This window comes from Mytilus trossulus, chromosome 4 (genome assembly GCF_036588685.1).
Source record: "Mytilus trossulus isolate FHL-02 chromosome 4, PNRI_Mtr1.1.1.hap1, whole genome shotgun sequence".
Lineage (NCBI taxonomy): Eukaryota > Metazoa > Mollusca > Bivalvia > Mytilida > Mytilidae > Mytilus > Mytilus trossulus.
This window is the reverse complement of record NC_086376.1, coordinates 63,792,855-63,815,002: the sequence shown is the minus strand read 5'-3', so window position 1 is coordinate 63,815,002 and position 22,148 is coordinate 63,792,855. Positions and strand designations below refer to the sequence as shown.

General features: G+C 31.4%; 2 protein-coding genes across 2 annotated transcripts; one reads left to right on the top strand and one right to left on the bottom strand.

Moving 5' to 3' along the window:
• Positions 1 to 9,346: 9,346 nt before the first annotated feature.
• LOC134714098 (beta-1,3-galactosyltransferase 1-like) lies at positions 9,347 to 10,621 on the top strand. Its single transcript, XM_063575344.1, has one exon. It carries the CDS (start codon positions 9,358 to 9,360, stop codon positions 10,549 to 10,551), a length of 1,194 nt encoding a protein of 397 aa, XP_063431414.1. The 5' UTR covers positions 9,347 to 9,357; the 3' UTR covers positions 10,552 to 10,621.
• Positions 10,622 to 18,485: 7,864 nt separating this feature from the next.
• On the bottom strand, positions 18,486 to 21,473 carry LOC134715740 (beta-1,3-galactosyltransferase 5-like). Its single transcript, XM_063578138.1, has one exon. The coding sequence runs from the start codon at positions 21,425 to 21,427 to the stop codon at positions 20,336 to 20,338; it is 1,092 nt and encodes a 363-aa protein (XP_063434208.1). The 5' UTR covers positions 21,428 to 21,473; the 3' UTR covers positions 18,486 to 20,335.
• Between the last annotated feature and the right edge of the window lie 675 nt (positions 21,474 to 22,148).

Here is a 22,148-nt window from a genome sequence, read left to right as displayed (position 1 = left end):
AAATTGAGAAAGGAAATGATGAATATGTCAAAGCGACAACCACCCGACCATAGAGCAAACAACAGCCGAAGGCAACCAATGGGTCTTCAATGTAGCGAGAATTCCCGCACCCGTAGGTGGCCTTCAGCTGGCCCCTAAAATATGCATAATAGTACAGTGATAATGGACGTCATACTAAACTCCGAATTATACACAAGAAACTAAAATTTAAAATCATACAAGACTAAGAAAGGCCAGAGACTCCTGACTTGGGACAGGCGCAAAATTGCGGCGGGGTTAAACATGTTTATGAGATCTCAACCCTCCCCCTATACCTCTAGCCAATGTAGAAAAGTAAAAGAATAACAATACGCACATTAAAATTCAGTTCAAGAGAAGTCCGAGTCCGATGTCAAAAGATGTAACAAAAGAAAATAAATAAAATAACAATAATACATAAATAACAACAGACTACTAGCAGTTAACTGACATGCCAGCTCCAGACCTCAATTAAACTGATTGAAAGATTATGTTTTCATCATATGAATATCAGGTACAATCCCTCCCGTTAGGGGTTTAGTATCATACTACCATAAAATATATGAGAAGAACATAACCCGTGTCATACCAACAACTGTTTTTTGAGAAATAAAAGTCTTTAGTTCCGATGCAAAGACCCTATCAGTGAATCAATGTTAAAGCCAAAATATGCAATCTTTAATGACCTGACAACAGTATCGTAACTATATCCCTATTTAAAGGTTTTGTTAGTTTCTGAGGAGAATACTGACATTTTTGTGCTTTATAAAGAATATTTCCATAAAATTTTGGATGTGAAATACCTGAACGTATAAGATGTCTGCATGTTGAGTTATATTTACGAATTATTTCCTTATACCGGTGATAAAATTTAGTAAATGTTTTGACCAGTTTGTGATATCGAAAATCCTGGTGTAATAATTTTTCAGTAATACATAAATTTCTCTCGCTAAAATCTAATACGTTGTTACATACACGAGCGAATCGTACAAGTTGAGATATATAAACACCATAAGTTGGTGACAAGGGAACGTCACCATCTAAAAATGGATAATTAACAATATGAAATGAAAAATCATCTCTTTTATCATAAATTTTTGTATTAAGCCTCCCGTTTATGATATAGATATCAAAATCGAGGAAAGGGCAGTGGTCATTGTTATCATTAGCTTTATTTAAAGTAAGTTCTACAGGATAAATTTCTTTAGTATACATACTGAAGTCGTCATTATTGAGAGCCAATATATCAATAATATAATATAATATATTTTTGTATCAAATGTTGTTTTGATGGGTCTTTGCTAATTTTAGTCATAAATTGTAACTCATAACAATACAAAAACAGGTCCGCAATAAGTGGTGCACAGTTAGTCCCCATTGGAATTCCAATAATTTGACGATATACGGAATCTCCAAAGCGAACAAAAATGTTTATCAAGTAAAAATTCAAGCACATACACAGTATCAAAGCATGTCCAATTGACATAGTTCTTTTGTTTATTGCTACTAAAAAATGATTTAAAAGAGTTTGAACATATGTCCTAGCAATCCGACTTTTTAAATGCCCAGTTAATTAGGGATGTGAATTTTTTCTTAATAAGAATATGAGGCAAAGTGGTATATAGGGTATAAAAATCAAAACTTTGAACAGATTCAAAATCACCAATATATGCATGCAATTTATCAAATACTTCCACCGAGTTTTTGACACTCCAAAAGTAATTAATTCCACTATTTTCAAAGGCCTTATTTGAACAATTTACTATCAGGTTTTTTATTGTTCCAAGTGTACTAGTAAGTAAAACAGACAATTTAGTAGTTGAACAATGGCTAGAAGATGAAATAAATCTATATGTTTAAGGTTTTTTGTGCAGCTTCGGAAGCCAGTACATAGTTGGGACTTTCATTGTGTTTGGTTGTTTGTTATTACTATTTCCACCTAAATGCAGGTTTGTTTACATTCTTTCAATACTAGTACCATTTTTCAAATATAACATATAACGGAATTTGACGAGACTGTCAACAAAGTGAGAGGTTTAACGCTATAAAACATATAATTCATAATTTTCAACATTTGAAAATACCTGTGCCAAGTGAGGAATATGACAGTTCTTGTCCATTCGTTTTTGATGTGTTTTGACATTTGATTTTGCCATGTGATTATGGACTTTCGATTAGATGTTCCTCTGAGTTCAGTATTTTTGTGATTTTACTTTTTGCAATGGACGGTGATCATAGTTCTAACAAAAGGTCGTACTTAAAGTAAAAATATCTGCGAATTACTGTACAGCAAGCCAACAATTTAATATCAGTACTTTATTAAAGATATTGAAGGATTTCATTTACAAGAAAGTTCACGATAAGTTGTTTTATTGTACAACTTCAAGTATATAATAAAATAGTTATTTAAAAAACAAATACATAAAATAAATGAACATATATGATCAAAAACAGTTATATATTATTAGACCGTTGGTTTTCCCGTTTGAATGGTTTTACACTAGTAATTTTGGGGCCCTTTATAGCTTGTTGGGTGTGAGCCAAGGCTCCGTGTTGAAGGCCGTACTTTAACCTATAATGGTTTAATTTTTAAATTGTTATTTGGATGGAGAGTTGTCTCATTGGCACTCACACCACATCTTCCTATATCTATATATGTAGTTTAAACTTTCTGTGTATAACATATAACGGAACATTTCTGTGAATAACATATAACGGAACATTTCTGTGAAACTTTCTGTATATAACATATAACGGAACATTTCTGTTACTTTTTTTCTCGCCTTGACGGAGTCAAAAAGGGAGACATAGGTATGCTGTGTCCGGCGTCGGCGTCGGCGGCGGCGACGGCTTCAACAATGTATTAGTTTATGATTAGGTCTAGTTTATGGTGAACCACAAGTGGTAGATCAATCATATTTGGTATGAAGTTGCATAAGTATTTGCACATCTCAGTCATGGTCTATTGCCTTAGAAACTTTTGATTATTCTATATGTAATAGTTCGTGATTTATAGGACTGTTTATGGGTAACCACAAGTGGTAAGTCAATGATATTCAGTATTCATTTGTATAAGCATTGGCATATCTCATTTCTTTGAAGATAATTTGTCTCCGCCTTCTTAGTCATGGTATATTGACTTTAAATTTTTTTCTTATTTTACATGTATAAGTTTGTGATTATGTCAGTGTATGGGGAACCACAAGTGGTAGGTCAATGATATTTGGTATGCAGTTGTATAAGCATTGGCATATCATATTTCCATGGAGATAATTTGGCTCCGCCCCCTAGTCATGGTCTATTGACTTTGTAATTTTCCCTTTTTTTAATACATGTATCAGTTTGTGATTAGGTTAGTTAATGGGGAACCACAAATGGTATCCTGGTAGGTCAATTAAATTTGGTATGCAGTTGTAAAAGCATTGGCATATCGAAATGTTTAATAAAAAGTTTATCCAATAAACATCATGATCTTTTTATATTGTATTGAATACAAATCATGTAATATTACTGTTGCCCTTGCTGACAGTTTACGCTTCATGCATTTAAGACAAACCCTTTCAAATCGCCCAATGTTGGTATTTTATCTTTTTTTGATTTTGTTTACATAAAAGATATATCTTAACCAAAGCAAAATTTACCACGAAAACACACACAAGGGTATTGTAATGAGACATTTATCTTTTGTGATGAAGTTATGGCCACATGAAATTCCACCAATACGTAATAATATAGGTAATTCACTAAGAGTTTGGTGTTGCTAAAGGTCAAGCTGTTCTCAGACCAGTTATGCAATTTGGATTTAAACAAATAGTGAGTACCTTTGTATTATTGAGGTCGATGGTTCTATGTTCCCACCTAATAATAAGAAAACTGCCCAACGATTTTTGAAGCTAGTACCAATGATGATGTGTTGAACTAAATTTGAAGGTAACGTGGGTTGAGCATCTCAATAACGTGTAATAGAATTATTAAATTTGTCTTTATGAATACTGTTTTTTACTGTATTTTTGTGATATCCATTTGGCGGGACTCTGAACTTCTACATCCCGTCATTGTGTAATTGTGCTAATTAATGTCTTTAGTTCTTGCTTACATGCTTTATCTATATGCCTCTTTGTGCGTCTTTGTTACGTATTTTTTTATATTCTGATTAAGATGATTACGCAAATTTGACTACTGTATACCTAGTTTTGACATTTTTAACTTGATGTCTGTTGGGTTTTTTTTCGCACATCACGAAAGACAGGTTTAGCTAGCTAACAAACCAAGTTTAATCCACCAGTTTCCTACACAAGGAAATGACTGTACCAAGTCATCAGGACTATGACAGCTGTTATCTATTCTTTTGGTGTGTTTGTGCCTTTTGAGTTTGCATCTTAAGAGGGACTTTCCAATTTGAATAAACATAAGAGTTCGGTATTCATTTATTTTACCTGTTTAAATTTATTTATATGTCGATTTTCTTTTTGTTTCCGCTGTCATATAACTAAAAAGAATTTTTTTAGGAATCATCTTATAACTCACGAATCAATTTTCGAGGAAGACCTCAGGAATATTGGTAAAACTGTTGCTTATATATACATAGCAGTGATAGTGGTTACATCTTTGACTATGTTTTATGTTTAAACACTGTGAAGAATAATGAGGATCCTAGTTTTCTGAAAATGTTGTGCAGTTTGCATTTAAAGTACCCTTGTAGCAACCCTTTCGGAGGAGTTTATAGTAGGCTACTATTTCAAAATTCTCAATGTTCACAACAGAAAAAAATGTATGTTTTTCATGTAGTACTTAATTTAACTATTTAGTGAAATATTTGCCTCTTGCGAGCGGAATATAATCAAACAAATAAACAACATACATTTCGATTCTTTCGTTAAAACCTGCATAGAACTAGAAAAATTACTTTAACTTACATGTTATGTACAAAATATCAATAGAAACCCATGATCTGTTTTGTTTTTGTCATTTCTCCTTGTCCACCTGAATTTCCTTAACATTGGGCATTTGGTGATTACATTTTTAAAAATTTACCTCGACGCATACTGTTATTGTTTATACTTTCAATATAGGAGTACTATCTTGCCTTTTCACAATTAACACCTTATTTTCTGACTTTTTATGACCCTTCTTGAAATATTTTTAATCACTTATGAAAATCTCAGGTACCGAAATTTGAACTCACCTATTATTTTTTTACCCTTCGAGCAGACCAAAATTAAAGTGCAAACGTTTCTCTAAACGAAACATCTAAATTTATCTTGCATTTGGGCGGTCCATTAAAGTTGAAAATTTGTTGCCCTGGTCATTCCACTATATAATCTGTTAAATAATAAGATTGTAATATTATCAAGCTATGAAATTATCAGGTTTTTTTCATCTTCATGAACAAGAACTATTTCAAATACGGAACATGTCTAAATTACAGGATGTAAAAAAGGTTTTGTAAACTTAACGGTATAAACATCACTTTTTACGTAAGTCTTCCTTCTTAAACGTTGCTTTAAAAATATGTTATGAAAATAAAACGTCAATTGTATGAACCTAAATTAAGGCGGATGCGGTTTTCCGCGATATTCAAATCGCGTATTTAGATAATAAAACGACAACTCAAGGCAAAAAAACAAACACTAAGGGTTCGCATGGATTACAAAAGGAGCGAGATTGGACAATAGACAAGGATCTGTTACCGTTGAACTGAGGTGGAAGCAGTTTCCCGCGCTTTTCAAATCGCGTAAATAGATAATAAAACGACAACTCAAGGCAAAAACAAACACTAAGGGTTTGCATAAACTACAAAAGGAGCGATATTGGACAATAGACAAGGATCTGTTACCGTTGGATAGACCAGCTGCATGAAAGTAGTGAGATGACACACCGACACGTCGTTTCAGTACTTCGGTACTGGCATGAAAAGTACGGATATTTTGTGTTATTAAAATTTGCTGTTACAAAATGATAGAAATTATTTTAAATTAAGGGATGTATCTCCCTCATGCAAAGCGCTGATTCCTTTCACGGATTTGCCTATACTTTTTGGACCTTTTGGATTATAGCTCTTCATCTTTTATATAAGCTTTGGATTTCAAATATTTTGGCCACGAGCATCACTGAAGATACATGTATTGTCGAAATGCGCATCTGGTGCAAGAAAATTGGTACCGTTAATTTTATTTCAATACACCAATGCGTGATGATGATGATAAAATTTATAAAGATTCGATTTTAGTCATTCTTGTTCATTCCTCTATTGCAGCAGTTTTGTACAATAACAAACCCCTGTTTATGACGTCCGAATATTGTAAACATGCACAGGCGTGTAATGTAATGTATTATTGTTGATATAGCTCAAGAATTAGTTTTAAAGTCGATGGGTAATTGAACATAATTTTTAAATGATAGCCGTGAATAGTTTTGTAGTCATCTTAGTACTGATCTGCTTCAATAAGACATCAGGTCATACATGATATAACCAAATATCATATAAAATATTGCTAATGATAACTGATATTAATACTGTAAGAGAGATTAATTTCCTCACATTTAAAGAAAATTAGATTTGCACTATGAGACAATGACGGTAACTCATAACAAGAATCCAATCTTACCTTTTACGTAAAGTTTGTCAAGTCTATCCCCATCATTTACACTGGAGACCAAACGCAGACCATATATGTGGAAAACAAATCGTTTTGCTCTATCGTACAATGATATTTTCGCGACGTCAAACTGCGTATGCCCTTTACGCCGTGACCGCATATGGATCAGAATGGTATTAATAGATAACATTAAAATATTGGGGATTCATGACGTCACTTTTGTAGCAACGTCTACTTTTAATGTCGATGTCCTACATTGATGTTGTTTGTAATTCATTGTTTATTGTTCTACAACTAGCGGTAGGAAAAGTCCCGCTTGCGATAAATTCGTTACACGATTCGCTAAAGTTTTCAATGTCTTATGTCTACTAACCTAATACAAATAGCTGTATCACGTAAACATGTGTATTTATAGTAAAATCACAACACCAGATTCTAAAAATGTCCTGTACCAAGTCTGGAAAATGGCAATGTTCGTTTCTGTGTTTGTTACATTTTAGTGTTGTGTTGCTTTTGTGTCGTAGTTCTCCTCTTATTTTGATGTGTTCGAACAACGTTATACTTCTGTTGCCTTTATTCAAGATCTAAAATGTCAAAATTATCTTTGATTTGACCGTAATTCCAAGATCAAAGTAATGATGATCATAATTCCTTTGTTTATTTTATACATAAATGGGGAGGAAACCCATATTAAATGGCGATGCACCTTTATAACCATATGTATGTGTTACAACATGCCGTAGCTACAGATTTAGTTTTTAAAAAAATGTCGCTATCTTATACGGTTTCTGTGGAAACCAAAAATAAGCCAAAATCTAAATTTAGAACCTTTACTTTAGCCTCATTTTCAGTCTGATGGACTTGGACTTCAAATCAAAGGGCCCTAAGTGACTATCATTTATTGTTTGCCGGCTACAATTTAATTTCAATTATATCCAATACATAACGTTTACATAAGAAGTTTGAGGGGAAACATGATTTGTCAGTTTCCTTTTCGATTCCGAAGGAGTACCGATCACAAAAATAGTGATTAGGGAGATAACAAGAAAAGTTTTCGGTAATAGTGTCATTTTGAAAAGTGCTCAATATCGTATAAAAAATATAGCCGAGCCACATATTGCGAAATAAAATCTGCACGTAAAAAAAAAGTAGTAGAAAAGAATTAAAATAATAATCAGATGCAAAATAATAAATCTTTCTATTTTAAAGTAGAAAGGCTTAATAATGATATGATTTGTTAAATTATGAAAGCATAAAATCAAATAAGCCAAAATATTGCTGCCAAAATCGTCTGACATTTGGAATTGTGCAACTGACTGTTAACCTAGCCAAAATTTGTTCTGATTTCTGAAAGCCTTTGGAGATTAAATTTTGTCCGTAGAACGTAAGAGTGAAGTTCATTTTTAAACATCTTAATATCCGACCCATCCTTATTTCTCACTATTTTTTCGATGATTTAGGACTTGAAGAGGATTAAGTTAATATTATGAAATTGAAAAAAAACTAAGATGTTTTGATTAACTCTTTTGACTTTTTTACCATTAAATATTTTTTGAAATATTGTCTTATTTATACTAACAAATATTTAAAATGTCTCATTTATAATACTGATTCTGCGTATACGGAATTTTTGGTCCTCAATGCTCTTAAACTTCGTACTTTATTTGGCCTTTTCATCATTTTTTTTTATTCGAGCACCACTGATGAGTCTTTTGTAGATGAAACACGCGTCTGGCGCAAAAATAAAATTTCAATCCTGGTATCTAAGATGAGTTTATTTTCTACAATATCCATGTTACCTGTTACAAAAGCAGAATATCTTCCAGTCTGAGGATTTGATGTGGTTATTTTGATTAGTGCATTTTATAACGAGACCATCATAATAAGACATATAATCAGTTAACACAATTTTAATTGTTTTACACAAAAGCTTTCAATTTCTTGAAAAAACACCTCTGCTATTATCTGTTAAATAAATAGAAACAAAATGGTGACGAGGTCTTTAATCGATAATAACAGTTTTAAAATGTTGACAAAGTACGAAAATCGCGTGTTTCAAAGTATATTAACCTCATGTTGTTTTAATTGTGTAAATTTCAAAATAAAAATCACGACTCAATATAATAAAAACCAATTGAAAATTTTAAAAGGCAGAAAATCTCAAATGTCCAAATTTATTTAATTTATAAGATTTTACATTAACTTTTGAATACTTGTTTAGAAACAACAAAAGCGTTTAAACAACGAATTTAATGATTTTTAGGTCATAAAATAACAAGTATTTGCAGCGGTCATGATATTCAAATAAAAAATATTTGATTGACAGAGAAGATATGAAAAATGCTTGTCAATCTTGTATATTCGTTCCATTAAGATTTCATTTCTTTTTTCCACAAATAGTTATCTCAAACCTTTTTAGGATGCACAGAAGGAACTTGTAGCGCTAATGTGTTCTTCAGCGTTAGAGGTCAAGATGTATACTGAAGTGAAGATAACATTTATGTAATATTAATTTTGTGGATATTTTCTCTACAGTAACGTTGAAGTGTAGAATAAAAAAATGTTTTAACATAAAAACTTATTCGAAATTTAAATGGATTAAATAAACAATTAGAAGTGTTTATCGTTTTATCTAAATGGTAATAATATATTCGTTTTTTGTTAACTAATCTGATTATATGACTGGAACGAACATCTTCCTTCATATTATATTTCCGTTAATTGATGAATGTAAGAAACTATGAAGCTGTTAAAAAAACTACTTGTGATATATGTGTTTACCATTGTCTCATGGATCATAATTACCAATTACTACAGCCAAAACATTGTGTGTGTTTGTTCAACATCTCATCCAACAGACCAGAAACAAATAGATGAAAGATATACAGATATTCAAATTGATAACAAAATTATACCGTTGTCATCAACTGTTACTGTTCAACATGTTCAACAGGTTACTTATATACAGAAGGATCGGACTAAAGCTGATATATCATTGTCTAATATTACACAAAAAGAGAAAACAATTATAGGTAAAGTGATCACCGATAATTTCAGAAGTTTCTATGTAAATGCATCGGCGGATCAATTAAACGACCCCCTAATTCATCAACATCGATATATTCCTTTGCTCAACAATGTTTTGAAATGTTATGAGAAAGATGTATTTCTTTTAGTTTTTGTTCATATAAAAACTTCGAACTTTGAAGGACGTCATTTGATTCGTTCTACCTTTGGATCCATTTCTAATTATGAGAACAAACTCATCGAATACGTTTTCGTGCTTGGACAGACGAAAAATGAAACACTCCAACGGGCTATTAAACGTGAAAGTGAACATTACAAAGACATTGTTCAAGGTAATTTTATAGATTCATACAGAAACCTAACATACAAACTTGTCTTTAGTTTGTTTTGGGTAAATAATTTCTGTAACAACGCAAAATTTGTCATAAAAATGGATGAAGATATTTCAATAAATGTTCCCCGTTTAATTCCTTATCTCTTAAAGAAAACTGACAACAACTCTGCATCAAATATTTTGGAATGTAAAATGATTACACGTAATAAGCCTCAACGTCGTCGCCGACACAAGTGGTATATATCATTGGAAGAATATCCATTTTCGAAATTCCTTCCATACTGTGCCGGACACAGTTCAATTATGTCAATGGATATCGTACGGAAAATGTACAACGCCTCAAAGAAAGTCCCGTTTCTATGGTTGGAGGATGTTTATGGTAGTGGATTTTTATCTTTGCTCTCACAATTGAGAATTTCAATGCCAAATTGTTACATAAGTCCTGTGAAACGCAATCTTAAAGCTCAGCCATGTTATCTTTTCTATCTAAATAATTTAAAGAGTGTGAATAATTCTATAACCATTTGGGAAACAATAAAATCCCATAACATATCTATGTCTTGTAAATGTTGAAATAATGGCGGGTAAACTGCTCATCGTATTCCAATCATCAGTTTTTTTAGATATCCTACAAAGTTGATTCAAAGTCTGAAAGTCTTATCAAGACACGATTTTCGAATTTCATATAAAAAAAAAACAATGAGCATTTTTGTTTATGGAAAGAAAAATATAAAAGATCTTGAAAAGAAAAAAACCCGGTATTGTATGGTTTGTAATAATGTTTGTATAAACAGAAGTGTGTACATACTATATACTATTAAGTATTTACGAAACTAATACTTGAATCTAACTATGACCAATATTAATGTCCTCCTTTTAGTCTCATATCAATTTCAAATATTTCCTTTAATTTCTTTTCCGCAAAATAAAAGACTGAATTCAATTGTTGCTGTTATGTATATTTTTCTTTTTAGTTTTGATAACATAAGGATGTTATCCATTCAAATCAGAAGCAGCACATAACATACTTTCAGCGATCCTGTAGATATTCAATTTGCTGAAACTTAAGGACTTTAAATCGTTTCATACACGTATTGTATATGTAAATCAGGACTTGCTTGCCATTACAGAACACATAATATCACCCCTTATTGTCGGTTTGGTTTGTGCTGCTCAGTCATCAGTTTTGTATTTTTTGTTTGTTCACTTTTCCTTTTCTTCTTTGTCCTTTTTAACAGTTTATGTTTGTCTTATGAGTTGGGGTTTACCTTTGGTACCTTTCGCCTCTCTTTTAGAGAAAAAGAAATAAAACAAACTTAAAACCTCAAAATGATTCGGACCACAATGATTTCACAGGACTCATATTGAAATTTCAAGTATTTATAGCGTTCATAAGATATAAACAAAAATAATTTATTATTTATCATTCTTTGCACAGCATAAATCGATTCGGCATTTTATGTCAATTCAGCGAAATCTGGCATTAAAGATTTTATATATACATTCACGCCACTAGTTAAAGTACAATTGCATAATATAATTACATGATGGAATGTTGTTTGTCTTTTTTAAAAGAAGTTTTATCGACACTCTTTCTATACAGAGATGAACACTATTTGTTCCAACTTATTTAATTGTTAACTTTACTTTGAATTTATTTGTTTAAATTTCACAAAATACATATTCATAAATCACCTTAACGTCAGTGTTCCTTACACTGAGATATCATCCACTAAAGAGTTGCTTAGTTAAGTAAAGTTCTCAAGTTTCATGCATACAATTACTGACATCTGCACGAAATTATAACACATAACGTATGCTTGATTGTTTACATAGACTAAATCTTAATTTCGAACTAATGTTACATTCAAGGTCGGTGTATTTGGATTTAAACTTCCTTATAACTGTTAAAAATTTCAAACGAATGCCTTACGTGAGCAGTTGAAAACATACAGCTTAATAATTCATTAGCAATTTATTTGATAGAAATTCAAATTTTTATCATTAGGGTGTTCGCTTGAAGAATGATATATTAGTTATATCTGAAATGCAAAATAATTCTGGTGTTCCAAAGTTAGTCGTCTTGTCAACCAATTGTCGATTATCTACGGCAATAATCACTCATCTTCCTTGTAGTTTATATTGAAGGAGATGGAGTATTATCATGGGACAAACATAATTTTTTAGCCACAAAACATAGAAAAGCTAACTAGTATGCTTTTAAAGAACATGAAAGGAACAAATTTAGTTTAAATCAATCTTGTGTGCAAAAAAGAATTTGATGTCTTAGACACCTTTTTTTCTTGTTACAAAAATTAGAGATTATTCAATGACTCTGTTTATTTTGATTGATTTTAAAATGTCCAAGTATTTTAATGAATTCATGAAATTTTGTTCGCTCCACTTCTTAAGAATTTTTTTTTATTAAAAAACCATCCTGAGGTATTCCTATCGCATATTTGCTACTGAAACTCTATTTCTAAAACCTTTTATAATAAAAAAAACACCTAACGTTTAAGGTTAAGGTCAAAACTTATGTCACATTATACAATATTAAGTGTGGCTTCGATTGCCAATTTGCAAATTGCAAATCCTTGACTAATGTAATGTATTGTTTGCTTATATGTTTGATGTGGTTTTGAGTACATTTGCGTGTCACTCTAATGACGGTCATTTGCTTGTTTACATTTTTTTTATAACGATAACAAATCTTTTCATCTTATTATTTCCTGACATATAAACACCTAAGTAGCCTAGGTCGCATACTTAGGGACCCATGTATTTTAACAGTCTCACTTGACCAGAGAAAAAAATCACATGAGAGTAAACTTATCATAGTTTTACATTGCCATTACATATAGTTATGTAAAACTATTATAAGTTTAAACTCATTTGATTTTTTTTTACATTAATTACTAGTATTCAATAAATATATAAAGTAATGACTTTGGTTGATGTTTATGTTACATTGTTGTCAGTAAAATTTGGACTTTTTCGTAAATTGTTATATCTATATGCAAGATAGAATCATTCTTAAACCTACGATCCGTGTTTTTTAAAGGTATTTCTTGAAAAATGAATTTGAAATAGAATCATACGTGATATCATTTCAGATTTGAATAATATCATTTCCATCTTTCAAAAATAGTTCTATCAAAACAATCTTCATTGTCCCTATTAAAATTTTCTTGTAAGGTGTCTCTGTATCCTGTTTATGTCCCTTTGTTGTTGTATTATTTACCTTATCTTACCATAGATTACCTTAGCTGTATTTGGCAAAACTTTTAGGAATTTTGGTCCTTAATGCTATTCAACTTCATACCTTATTTGACCTTTTTAACATTTTTGGATTCGAGTGTCACTGATGAGTCTTTTGAAGACGAAATGTGCGTCTAGCGTATACTAAATTTAGTCCTGGTATCTATAATGATTAGATATAGGAAGATGTGGTGTGAGTGCCAATGAGACAACTCTCCATCCAAATAACAATTTAAAAATTAAACCATTATAGGTTAAAGTACGGCCTTCAACACGGAGCCTTGGCTCACACCGAACAACAAGCTATAAAGGGCCCCAAAATTACTAGTGTAAAACCATTCAAACGGGAAAACCAACGGTCTAATCTATATAAACAAAACGAGAAAGTTTATTTACCATTCCCATAAGCACAAAACATCGCCAATAAAAGGGAGGCAAAATATAATAAAGGATCATTCAGACTCTGGAGTTTAAAATATAATGATAAACACAATGGCTAAAAAATAAAAACACAAATAAACCAATATCAGTACTACGCAAAACACAACATAGAAAACTTAAAGACTTGGCAACACGAATCCCACAAAATACAGGAATAAACCCTATCCCTGACATTTCATTCATTGATTACGTTGTATACGATGCTGATGTTTTTTTTAAATAAGATTCCTCAGTTTCCTTGCTTGTAAGTTCATATAATATTGAACAATAAGTCAACTGAATGTTACCATACCATTTTTAAGGTTTATTTGTTAGTGTTGGGTTAAATTGGAAAGGATATTTTTAAATAACGGCCTTCGTGAGTGTATGTTCAAATGATAAAAAAAGTCTTCTTTGTATTTGTTTTTTGAAATTTAGTTATTACGCAGTTTGTATCTAAATATAGAGAGTAATGCATTCACACTTGCACCCTATATCAAAAGAATAAAGTGTTCGTGGCAATTATGACCTGCTTTTGTATTTAACAATTAGCATTTGGTTTAGTTGAGGTCTCTGAAATTTGATATATTACGTTTTCTAAATATATTTTTCTAGCGCACTTATTTGTCATTTGTGTTGTTTGTCGTTGTGTAACTTCTTCCATTCTTTTGTACGATCAATTGGATCTGGTTATCAATAGGCGAGACATAAAGTACTATGAACAATTAGAGACTGGTCATTAAGCTTTGGATTCATATATCTAGGTTATAAGATATCAGATTTCCTAATCATTATACTTCTCAACAAAAATTGGACAAAACATAGGTTAAGTTTACTAATGGAAAAAAATGCTTTATTCATACTTTTTTTTACATAAATAGTTTAACAACATACTCATTATGGCTATCATATTTTCTTTAAAAGTATTAAATGTATAACGTATAATGGAACAAATGACACGTTTTGTGTACGGACCTCGGAATAGGGAAGAAGTATGAATTCAATATTTACGTAATGGTCTTTCCTGTTGGTTTATGTATGCAATTGGACAAAGAAAAAGATTAAGTGCATCAGACTTATTGTTAGTACATAACAGAAATCATTTGTATTGGATTTTTTATATGTCAGATGAAACTTTTCCCTCGTTTATTCTTTCAAAAAGAATAAAAAAGAAAGAATTCTATATCTTATTAAAATATCCAGTTTGAAGAAGAACATCTAGTTTTTCATTTTCGGTTCAATTTATGGAAAACAAGAGTAATGACATAAATAGTTTGACAGCCGATGAGCTTCAATCTATTTAACGTTATTGACTATTATTGGTGTACATATAAAAGAGGGACGAAAGATACCAAAGGGACAGTCAAACTCATAAATCTAAAACAAACTGACAACGCAAAGGCTAAAAATGAAAAAGACAAACAGAAAAACAGAAAAACAATGGTACACATGACACAACAAAAAAACAACCAAAGAATAAACAACACGAACCCCACCAAACACTAGGGGTGATCTCAGGTGCTCCGGAAGGGTAAGCAGTTCCTACTCCACATGTGGTACCTGTCGTGTTGCTTATGTGATTACAAATCCGGTAAATAGTCTAATTTGGTAGGTCACATTCATGAAAGGGAAGGGGATTGTAGTTACGACGTAAGGAACATATCCGATATCATTTGTGAAACGGTTATTCCATAAGAGTCAACCAACTCGTGATGGCGTCCGTAAAATTTACGAAGGGATGATTTCAACTTCACCATTTGGAACTCTTGGTTTAATAGCTTAGAAGATGTGGTATGATTGCCAATGAGTCAACTTCTCACAAGTGACCAAATCACACAGAAATTAACAACTGTAGGTAATCATACGGTCTTCAACAATGAACATAATTGCTGTCCAATCCGATTAAAGACATCTTAATACCCTTTTGCAATGACCAGTGTTTGATGTGATACTATGCTATTAAAAGGGATTCGTCTGCAGTGAACACATATTTTTCATGGAGCGGGGACAGGTGGACAGTACACTGAAGTTCTTTGAAAACAGTTGTTGTAGCACGTGTAATTTGTATCAACAATCTCAATAAAATTTGGTCTGTTCCAATTTATGTAGTCGTTATTTATTTTTTATATTGAACAAACGATCCGAACAATAAAGGATTTTGGAATGACTCGGTTTTAGATCGAAAGTATTAATCAACAGCAGCTATAGGTAAACTGTGGTCTGGAAGAGGATGTTTTTTACTAACCATAAACATACCGAAATATTAAGTGTTGCAACATGCTTATATTGGAGATGGTCACATATTAATTCACAAAAGAATTTTCTGAGAAAATTATTGATTTTTTCTGGTTTGTACAATTTTTTTGTAGATTATCACTAAGCTCGTCGAAACACTTTTCAGACAGATGATTTGTCCTAATTTACTTAACTTTACAATTAATATATAATGGTTTTGAAGTATATTATTTATATAACTTTATCTTTTGTTGGAGATTGTCGGAACTCAAACATCCCGCCATTGTGTTATTGTACTATAGTAAATTATTGTATTCATGTCTTTTATTTTGCTTATGTGCTTTGTCTGTATGCCATTTTGTTTTTTATGTTGGCTTCTTTGTTCGTTTTGTGAGTATTACAGCACAATGTTGAACCTTTTTTTGACCTTTTGGACATTTTATGCCTATTATGTCTATTTTTTTCTATCTGACTGGCAATACAAGTGAGATATTAAGTTAACTATAAAAACAGGCTTCTACATAAGGAAATATCCCGTCAAGAATATGCCAGTTGTTTTCCATTCGTTTGATATTATTGAGCTTCTGATATTGCCATTTGATAAGGAACTTTCCGTTTTGGATTTTCCTTGAAGTTCGGTATTTTTGTTTATTAACTTTTTGATGCATTTTCTTGTGAGGTGTTATTTTTTTTTTTCAATCGGAACGATCATAAGAATTGTTAAAGGCAACATGCCTGTAATTGTCAAGTCTCAGTTCTTTAGTCAGTTTGTTTGTGATTAGATTTCTTATTCGCAATCATACGCAACTTATGAGTTTAAAACTGAGAAAGGAAATGGTGAATATGTCAAAGCGACAACCACCCGACCATAGAGCAGACAACAGCCGAAGGCAACAAATGGGTCTTCAATGTAGCGAGAATTCCCGCACCCGTAGGTGTCCTTTAGCTGGCCCCTAAAAATATGCATAATAGTACAGTGATAATGGACGTCATACTAAACTCCGAATTATACACAAGAAACTAAAATTTAAAATCATACAAGACTAACAAAGGCCAGAGGCTCCTGACTTGGGACAGGCGCAAAATTGCGGCGGGGTTAAACATGTTTATGAGATCTCAACCCTCCCCCTATACCTCTAGCCAATGTATAAAAGTAAAAGAATAACAATACGCACATTAAAATTCAGTTCAAGAGAAGTCCGAGTCCTATGTCAAAAGATGTAACAAAAGAAAATAAATAAAATGACAATAATACATAAATAACAACAGACTACTAGCAGTTAGAGACATGTTTTGTCGAAATTCGCATCTGGTGCAACAAAATTGGTACCGTTGATTTTATTTATAACTGACATGCCAGCTCCAGACCTCAATTAAACTGATTGAAAGATTATGTCTTCATCATATGAATATCAGGTACAATCCCTCCCGTTAGGGGTTTAGTATCATACTATCATAAAATATATGAGAGGAACATAACCCGTGTCATGCCAACAACTGTTTTTTAAGAAATAAATGTGTTTAGTTCCGATGCAAAGACCCTATCAGTGAATCGATGTTAAAGCTAAAATATGCAATCTTTAATGACCTGACAACAGTATCGTAACTGTATCCCCTTTTAATAAGTCTATTTAAAGGTTTTGTTAGTTTCTAAGGAGAATACTGACATTTTTGTGCTTTATAAAGAATATTTCCATAAAAAATTGGATGTGAAATACCTGAACGTGTAAGATGTCTGCATGTAGAGTTATATTTACGAATTATTTCCTTATACCGGTGATAAAATTTTAGTAAATGTTTTGACCAGTTTGTGATATCGAAAACCCTGGTGTAATAATTTTTCAGTAATACATAAATTTCTCTCGCTAAAATCTAATACGTTGTTACAAACACGAGCGAATCGTACAAGTTGAGATATATAAACACCATAAGATGGTGACAAGGGAACGTCACCATCTAAAAATGGATAATTATCAATAGGAAATGAAAAATCATCTCTTTAATCATAAGTTTTTGTATTAAGCTTCCCGTTTATGATATAGATATCAAGATCGAGGAAAGGGCAGTGGTCATTGTTATCATTTGACTGTTTGTTTGATATCTTTCGTCCCTCTTTTATGATTTTTTCTTCTTTTGTGTCTGCATGTTAAATAAAATTGCAGCACCTTCCAAATTTTTTTTAATGTGTTGTGTCTATATGAATAGTAGCAATAGATAATGACGTAAAAGATCAAACCAATCATCAGTCTCAAGAAACAGAAAATGTAGAAGAAGACACTTCGAAACATCTCAGGATAATATGACATTGCAGCTTATACTATGGAAACGTAGATTTTAATAAACCTAGTACAAAGTACAAAATTTAGAGATATTGTAAAATAAAGTCGACGAAAAATTGTGGGTTTCACCTGGTTGTATTGCTAGCCAAACTTACCGCTTATATTGCTAGTAATAAATCCATGTTCATCCAACCATTTTATCCTAAATATTCTATTCCAAGTCAGGAATATGTCAGTTGTTTTTACAGTGTATTTCTATAAATATATATTTTCGTTTGCTTTTGTTCTAAATCAGTGTTTCTGTTGCTTCTTGTATATCTCTGATAGTTGACGTGGTTCCCTCGGGTTTAGTTTGTTACTCAGATTTGTCATTACTTTATCGAATTATGATTATTGAAGAGACATATATATTATACTATTACCTTGATATAGCATATCATAAGATCAAACTATGAACAACTAATTCAGAGAAGGTTTTATGCATCAGAACGTTTCGAAATAAATTAATTCTTTTAAGCCGTCACTGAGCGCTTTTTACAGGATTTAATGTAAAAATAAATGTCCAAGAATATGATAAGACTATGCATAGCTAATTGTTTGCTTTTCACGCGTATTTGATCTAGCCTTCCAATAGTTTTGATTCTTTCTCATCGGATGAATCCTTAGTCATTTATCAGCCTGGTATCTTTGTCAAGTTTTTTATGAGGTTTGTTATTCTAATTCGTAACTTAAGGCCAGTTTAACTTATATGAATTACATCATGTTTTCTGAGTATAAAACACCAATCTGTTCATATCAAAAGTATTTAGTGTAAACACGTCATAAACTGTCTGAGAAAAACACGAACGTACACAATGCAGCGTATATGTATTGAAATGATGTCGGATCAGAAGATTTTATAACTGTACGGTAAAACATAGTTTGTTGTGGTTTAATCTAAGGAAGCCGTTTCAATGAATTTGCCAATATATATGCATAGATAATTATTCCAGCGGTGACGACGGCAGCATTGGTTAAATATCTACAGTAAGGATTGTTTTATCGGAATATCATTCAATAAAGATCAATTGCACTTGGCGCATGTTGTTGCTTGAATGAAAACATTAAATCCGTTCAGGCGTAAATGAGTTTTATTAATAAGTAAAGACATTGATATGATTGTGTTCCTTTCTAACATGTGTTTTGCATATTAGGCGAATATGAAGGCATTTAACAACCTCCCCTCCTTCTTTTGATTATGGTGTTGTCTGTAAGCGTTTTTTCCCATAGGTATGGTTGTTTGATCTATGATATCCATGTATCAACTGTAACTTTTTTTTTAACCAGATTTATTCAGATCTTTTACAAATGTCAATCACTTTGTCGGAAGGAATAATACCATACTTTTATCTGATTCTCATGAAAACACGTTACTGATCAATTAACTCTTTAAAAAAATACTGATACCATGGTTATTGGAACTTCAATAAGTAAATACAAATAGAACTATTTGAGTTGATGATATGTTGCTATTTCTCAGTTTAAGCCTGGTATCTATAATGAGTTTATTGTTTACTTTGCCTTGTATTTTACCTTTTTTTCTAATTTTTCTAATTGTTAAAAAATGGACTTAATTCACCTGGACAAAATGATAGTTTAAGATAATTAAACTTGAATACTTACTGACTAACATAGAAAATGTCTGTTTAAGTCAAATATATATTTTAATCTAAAATTATAGATAGATGTAAATTAATAATTCCTCCTTCCTTTTTTACTGTTTTTCTATTTTTCTTTTATCTATAATCATTTTAAACCTTTTTCTCATCATCGGTTCTTTAGAAAATGTCTTATATTTCAAACTTAAATGAATTTATAATTATTATAGTTTATATCATATAACATGTTTTATATTGTATGTATGTCCCGTTTATGATTTATTTGTTTGAAATAAACAAAAAAAACAGATTAATGGTTAAAAACATTCTTGGCAGCAGCCATAACTATTATAATATTTTTTTAATTATTCTTGTGGAAGTATTTAGATCAGATTAGTGACTAAAAATGGAAGAAAGAAACAATTGACATTAAGATAGAAATATAAATTCAAATATTTAAATTGTTTTATCGGTTAAAATTTCCTTTCGACTTTTCCCCCCAAAAAAAATTTAACCGTAGATCAACTATCAACACTGACTGACATTTGTAGAAGTTTTTTGTATATTTTCCCACATAACGTATGAATGATTCGTATTCTTCGAATTATTTATGTAAAATAAATGGCAAGGCTTGTCTTTCAAGCTTGCTCGCAAAGCTTTTATATAAAGTTTCGGTCGGACTATTGTTACACCAGAAATCCAAGGTAAAAATCCACCGCCATAAACATCTTCTAGCCAAAAGAAAGGCATGATTGTTGTCGCTATAAACATTTCTTGTATAACGTCAGCGGACATTATTGAAGAAGGTCCGGCACAATAAGGAGGAAACGTTGAAAATGGGTAGTCCGACGGTGATGTATACCATTTATTACGTTTACCACGCCGAGGTCTAGCATTGATCAGATGAAAACATTCTAAAACCTTTGTTTTGTTTTGTTTATTGCTAAGATAAAGAATAAGAACCGGAATGTTAATAGTAATATCATCGTCAATTTTGATGATATACGTCACATTGTTACAGAATCTTTTCACCCAGAACAAGCTAAAAACTCTTTTATATGTTAAATTTCTGTAGCTGTCTATAAAATTTCCTTGTATAATGTCTCTATATTTGACACTTTCCTGTTCAATTTCCTTTTGTTGAGTATCATTCATGGTTTGCCCAAGTACGAAGACATATTCAATATGTCTATTGTCAAATTTGGAAACAGATCCAAATGTTTTCCTTATAACATGACGTTCGTCGAACTTGTATGTTGCTGAATAAACAAGAACTAACAAAAATACATGTTTTTTAGTACACGTCGTTCCCGTATTAAGTAACAAAGTATATCGATGTTTGTTTATTAGAGGGTCCATCAGCTTTATTGTTGATACGTTCATATAAAAAAGTTCAAAATCCGTTGAAATATTTCGTCCGTTGTATGTTATGACCTCCTTGCTTCTGATTAATAATTTCCTCTGTATTTTTAATCTTTTACCAAATTGGTTTTTGATATTTTGTATATTTGATGTAATATTCCTTTCTAGTCCTCCTTCAATTCCTGAATAACTGTTAATTAAAATCATTAAAAATATTACAAACGAAATTTTCAACAGTATTTTTTTCCTAAATTTCATAACTTTAAGTGTTCTCTACGGATTAAAACATATCGTAAAATGGGTGGTATCGGACATCCCAGATTAAATGAATGACATGCGTGATAAATAAGTTTAAACGTATTATATCATTACTTTTTTTTATGCATCTCACATATATCGTAGCCTTGAAAAAAGTTTAAAGATCACTCAACCGGTACCTTGTTGCAACAAAAGGTTTTGTTAATTGCAAATTAAAATGCACTTGAAGAAAAGTTTATTTTTGGATGAATGAAGTGGTTATATATAAATCATGTATATATAGGTGTTTATTTCTTTAGTTAACCAGGAACATAATTATATATTGTACAGGATACAAACGGAATATTAAATAAATGGCGCCGATGACATTTCCAGTAACTGCAAATTTCACGAACCATTATGAAACACTTCACATCAAATAAATAACACTTAGGTCATTTAAAGGTATTTTGTTTGTGTTAAAATACAAAAACATTACAAAAAATATCTGTTATTTCAAGTTTGACTTGTTTTAAAAGTTGTCTGTTTGAAACCGGGTGGAAATGAGCATGAGTATAGGAAGCACTCGGTTGTAATTATGTGTGCATTCTATATTAAAAGTCTTATGTAATTTCAACAAAATAACATAGCCCGTCAAACACAATCATAAAATGCTATAAATACTAGTTCAAAGAAAGATAACTGCGACATGTCTATGAACAAGTACATTGCACTGTATAAC

Coding starts and splice junctions, on each gene's coding strand:
- LOC134714098 (XM_063575344.1), top strand. CDS start 9,358: ATGAAGCTGTTAAAAAAACTACTTGTGATATATGTGTTTACCATTGTC.
- LOC134715740 (XM_063578138.1), bottom strand. CDS start 21,427: ATGAAATTTAGGAAAAAAATACTGTTGAAAATTTCGTTTGTAATATTT.